The sequence below is a fragment of the Mus caroli genome, chromosome 4, assembly GCF_900094665.2.
Source record: "Mus caroli chromosome 4, CAROLI_EIJ_v1.1, whole genome shotgun sequence".
Classification (NCBI taxonomy): domain Eukaryota; kingdom Metazoa; phylum Chordata; class Mammalia; order Rodentia; family Muridae; genus Mus; species Mus caroli.
The window spans coordinates 125939577-125945183 of NC_034573.1; the positions used below are offsets into that span (position 1 = coordinate 125939577).

Below are 5607 nucleotides of genomic sequence, written 5' to 3' on the forward strand. Positions count from 1 at the left end.
CCTCTCCTCTCCTCTCCTCTCCTCTCCTCTCCTCTCCTCTCCCTTCCTTCTTTCTTCTTGGTACTGAGAATTGATCCCAGGGACTAATGCATACCAGACAGATTTTTTTTTTTTTAAGATTTATTTATTATATGCAAGTACACTGTAGCTGTCTTCAGCCACACCAGCAGAGGGCATCAGATCTCATTACAAATGGTTGTGAGCCACCATGTGGTTGCTGGGATTTGAACTCAGGACCTTCGGAAGAGCAGTCAGTGCTCTGACCCGGTGAGCCATCTTACCAGCCCCAGGCAGATGTTCTACCAACTCAGATAGGTCCCCAGGAAGGCCTGATGATCTTCTGTGAATGACAGCTTAGCCCAGAGGTAGCAATTGCAATTTATCTTTGCAATGTCTTAGTCAGTCTAGGATGCTATGGTAGAAAACCACCTGTAAGCCCAGCAATTGCGAGGTGGAAGCAGGAGAATCAGGAGTTCAAGGTCAGCCTGGGCTGCGTAGCAAGCCCAAGGACAGTCTGTGATAGCTGAGACTCTGTCTCAAATAAATAATAACAACAGGAAAATAATGATTAGCTGCAACTAGGCCCCCTTCATATGAGCCTTGGCTACACTCTGCTCCACAAACCACTCATAACTACCGCTGCCTCCACCCCGTGTGTCTTCCCAGTCTCCTTTGGCAGAGGCTTGAAGGGTTTGGTGAACAAGGGTCAGATAGATAAGGGAAGGGGCTGGGTGATGCTGAGGCTGTATCTCCAGAAGGAACATGGACCACTGGTGCTCCTGGGGCAGCTGTCTGAGGTGTATATCCACAGCGGGTATTCAGACCTCTGAGCCTGGTTACCATGGGGATCTCCTGGGTGGCATGGCTAGCAGCTCATGGTCCGCAGAGCTATGATTCCCACCAACAGACAAAGCTAGAGGACATTTCTAGCTGGAGCAGGCACTGGGTTAAAGTCCAGACTGAGAGGCTATGGGACACGGGTGGGCAGTGGCCAAATCCAGCTGCTGGGGCAGTGTGATTTGGGCAGAGAGGCCTGGCAGGCAGGGTGAGCACCGGCCCGACGGAATGTTACCGCAGTACTAATTCCGGCTATGAGCACCTGCTGCTGTCCTACAAACACCCAGCTGACCTTGACCCAGCTAGAACTCCCTGGTTGGATCTTTCAGCCAGGATGGGGGAACTCCTCCAGGACAGGCCTTTCCCAGATCTGGTGGGACCAGGGGTCCAACCTCTCCTCCATCTCTATGTTCTTGACCCAGCATGGTACCTCCTTCTCTTTCTCAGCTCAGACTCTAAAACCTGGCAAGGGTCAGAGGTGTACACACACACACACACACACACACACACACACACAGAGCCAACAGACTCATTTCTCCGCAGGAAATGGCCAGTGACGAGCTGAGGGAGCTGAGGAACGCCATGACTCAAGAGGCCATCCGTGAGCACCAGATGGCGAAGACAGGCGGCACCACCACTGACCTCTTGCGGTGTAGCAAGTGCAAGAAGAAGAATTGTACCTATAACCAGGTGGGCAGAGGTGGGGTGGGGCGGGGCGGGGCCACAGCAGGGGAGGGGAGAGGCCACAGCAGGGGCGGGGTCACAGGAGGGGCGGGGAGTTGAGATGGTATGAGGCGGGGCCACAGCACAGGGAGAGGAAAGATGCCAGGGGAGCAACAGGGAGTACACTCTTCAGGTCACTGAGGGGAGGGCAGCTTGGAGAAGCCGCCACCTTGTTGATTTTGGGAGATGTTCAGATTGTGGAATCAGCTTCTGGGTATCCATGGGGCAGAGCTGATCTGTTCTGTCTGTCCTGAAGTGAGAGCGAACCCCAAGCCCCAGCTGGGCTACACTGTCCTTCATGCACACCGCTGGGCACAGACTTCTGGAGAGTCACAGATGTCACAGATGTTGGAAGGAAGCATAGGCATGTGAAACTCTCATTAAAAACACCGGGAGACTGAGGAGATGAACGACTCTGAAGCTTAGGCCAGGGTGCCCAGGCAGGCTGGTGGCTTTGAACTCAGAGCTAAACCTCTATTTATTTATTTATTTATTTATTTATTTATTTATTTATTTATTTATTATATGTAAGTACACTGTAGCTGTCTTTAGGCACCCCAGAAGAGGACAGCAGATCTCATTATGGATGTTTGTAAGCTACCATGTGGTTGCTGGGATTTGAACTCAGGACCTTTGGAAGAGCAGTCAGTGCTCTTAACTGCTGAGCCATCTCTCCAGCCCAATCAATCTTTTTTTTTTTTTTTTTTTTTTTTTTTTTTTTTTTTACCCCTTTTTTTTTTTTTTTTTTTTTTTTTTTTTTTTTTTTTTTTTTTTTTTTTTTTTTTTTAGTGTTTCATGCACAGTTATCTTTTTTTTTCCTTTTTTTATTATTATTGGGTATTTATTTCATTTACATTTCCAATGCTATCCCAAAAGTCCCCCACACCCTCCCACACCCACTCCCACCTCTTGGCCCTGGCATTCCCCTGTACTGAGGCATATAAAGTCTGCACAGCCAATGGGCCGACCAGGCCATCTTCTGATACATATGCAGCTAGAGACACGAGCTCCGGGGGTACTGGTTAGTTCATATTGTTGTTCCACCTATAGGGTAGCAGATCCCCCCAGCTCCCTGGGTACTTCCTCCAGCTCCTCCATTGGGGGCCCCCAATAAATCTTTTTAAAAAGAGAAAAAACAGTGCATTTGATTCCCAGCACCACAGAGACCAGAAGTGGGGACGCACACCAATCCCAGCACTAGAGAGGTAGAGGGAGTGGGGTAGTGAGATGGCTCATTAGGTATAGGTGCTTGGTGCCAAACCTGATGACTCTGAAGGTGAAAGAGAGAACCAGATCCTGCAAACTGTCAAACTGTCTTCTGTCTCCTCCTCCTCCTCCTCCTCCTCCTCCTCCTCCTTCTCCTTCTTGTTTTTCAGGGTTTTCCTGTACAGCCCTGGCTCTCCTGAAACTCACTCTGTAAACCAGGCTGGCCGAACTCAGAAACCTGCCTGCCTCTTCCTCCTAAGTGCTGGAATTAAAGGCATGTGCCACCACTGCCCGGCACAAACTGTCTTCTGATATCCACGCATGCTACAACATATGTGGACACACACACACACACACACACACACACACACACACACACACACGAGGAAACAAAATGTAATCCAAACATTGTTTAAAGAGAGGGAGAAGGGTCAGAAGTTCAGGGCTCTGTTTGGAAACACAATCAGCTCAAGGACAACCTGAGATACAGCAGACTCTGCCACAAAGATGGTGAGGGAATGTCAGGACCACTTAGCACCCTGTGGCCACAGTAGAAATATTGTTGTCTATCTTGTTTTCTGGGACGTTCTCTTGAAGGATCAGTGGGAGGCAAGGGGGTGGGATGCATGGAACAGTGGGTTTGGGTGTCTGTGCGGGCACTGGTGGTGCTTGCCTGGAACTGCCTTTCGGAATTGAGCTTGTCAGTAGCAAAGTTGAGTCTCTTCCCCAAGAAAACCTATTGCCTTCTCTCCTTCTCTCTGCTGTGTGGTGACAAGGCTGTGCTCTGCTGTGCCCTCCTGAAAGACAGCTGGAGGCCCAGTCCAGCAGAGGACTCCTCCCCTAGTGATTCCAGTAGACATCACCAGGGTTAGCTTTAGAGAGTCAGAAGGCAGCTGGGAATGCTGGGACCTTGTGGGGGGGAAGCCCATGTTGCTGAACCTGAGTGGCATGCTTGGAGGCGGGGGTGGGATGCGGTGGAGGATGGGGAAACACAGCATAACCCACACCAGTGATCTGCAAGCCTCCTTCCATCTCTGGGCCTCAGCCACTTGCAGGATGACTATAGACAGGGTGATTTCCCAGACACCTCCAGTCTTGGACAGATATGTCAGATATAGTTTGCTCAGGGGGTAAGTCTGGGAAGGCTTCTCGTAAGAGGTGAGGCTTTGAGCAAGAGAAGAGAAACCAGTTTGGAAGGATCAACAAGAGTGCAAGTGCAAAGGCCAGGCTGAGCCAAGTGGGATTCTGGGTGATTGACAGTGTGCCCGAGGAAAAGAGGTTTTCAAAGTTGTGTAAATATCATTGTCAACCTGTGGACTTTGAACCTACTTCTAAAGACAGCAGGAACCGCAGCAGGCCCTAGAGCAGGGGAGGCCTCATGAATGCTTCTTCTCACTGTTAGGTGCAGACACGCAGTGCCGATGAGCCCATGACCACTTTTGTCTTATGCAATGAATGTGGGAATCGCTGGAAGGTCTGTATACTTGTCTTTCTCCCTCCCCACTATCCACAGACACTGCCCTACATAAGAAATAGTATGCCCACAGGGGGAGGGTCTGTGCTAGCATGCAGAAGGCTTGCCAGCCTGCAGAGTCAGCCTGTAGAACGTGACAGTGGCAGGTAGTTGCCGGGAAGGGAGTGTGTGTTTGGCAGGGCAACAGCTGGGATGCGTGGTAGCTCAGTTTATTACAGGGTGGGTAGGGCTGTCCATCAGTTGACCATGGGTAGGCGTGGTTCCCTGGGGACCACAGAGGGACCTCTGAGCATTTAGACCAGGCCTCTGCAAAGTGCTTGCACAGAGCCTATTGCTCTTGACCTGGCTGCACAGGGATAACACAGGAAGACTGAGCCCTGTCACAGTAGAGTGGCCCTTCCTTTCTTAGGAAGCTCTGGAAAAGCCTTCTACCACCTAGTGCTGTGAGCCTGGCTCCTGCAGGGGCAACAGAATCCTCTCTGAGTACTGCTTGCTGGGGGTATAGCTCAGCACTCGTTCTGATATGTATACAATCCTTTTGAATCCTGGGTTTGATTCCTAGTGAAATACATACATGCATACATACATACATACATGCACACATATACAAACACACACATACTAAATTATACAAATGTAATTTAAAAAGAACATGAAAAAGATATGGGGTGAAATGGGTTTAAACATATTCCACAGCCCAGCACAGATCTGTTCATTAATGGTAGCTGCTATGGGGAAAGGACCTTCTGTGTGTTGTGTGCATGTTGGGAAGGTAGGGTCCAAAAGAGGTTGCAACATGTCATTTGACAGTATTATTAATGTTCAGGGCCTTGTGGGAGAGCTAAAGTCCAACCAAGAAGTATATGACAATCATGGTATTTTTATTGTTGTTCTGAGAGTACGTTTCTCTGGGAAGCCCCAGCTATCATGGACCTCCTTACACAGACCAGGCTGACTTCAAACTCAGAGATCCACCTGCTTCTGCCTCAAGTGTCAGGATTAAAGGCGTGCACCACCCCTCCTGCCTGAATCCACCTTCTTTTTTTTTTTTTTTCTCTGTATAGCCCTGGCTGTCCTGGAACTCACTTTGTAGACCAGGCTGGCCTCGAACTCAGAAATCCGCCTGCCTCTGCCTCCCAAGTGCTGCGATTAAAGGCGTGCGCCACCACGCCCGGCCTGAATCCACCTTCTTGTCCATAAGACTCAAAGACACCTCTTACGCTGCTGCCTTTTGGTTTTATAGTTCTGCTGACAGAACCACCCACCAGGATGGCAGAGGATAAGGTGAAGAAGACCCAGCAGGAAGCACAGACCACGTGACCCAGAGCAAAAAAATAAAATAAAAATTCAAATGACGAAAACTGCTG

The 5607-nt window shown here is 49.7% G+C and overlaps 1 protein-coding gene across 2 annotated transcripts in view; it reads left to right on the forward strand.

Annotated features, from left to right (window-relative positions):
* Tcea3 (transcription elongation factor A3) overlaps positions 1–5601 on the forward strand; it is a 28649-nt gene extending 23048 nt beyond the window's left edge. For both annotated transcript variants that reach the window (XM_029476729.1, XM_021160969.2), the window contains exons 9-11: positions 1381–1527; positions 4169–4240; positions 5484–5601. In XM_029476729.1, the coding sequence (XP_029332589.1) occupies positions 1381–1527; positions 4169–4240; positions 5484–5492 (228 nt within the window). In that variant the 3' untranslated portion in view covers positions 5493–5601. The remainder of the gene's footprint in view (positions 1–1380; positions 1528–4168; positions 4241–5483) is intronic.
* The last annotated feature ends 6 nt before the right edge of the window (positions 5602–5607 follow it).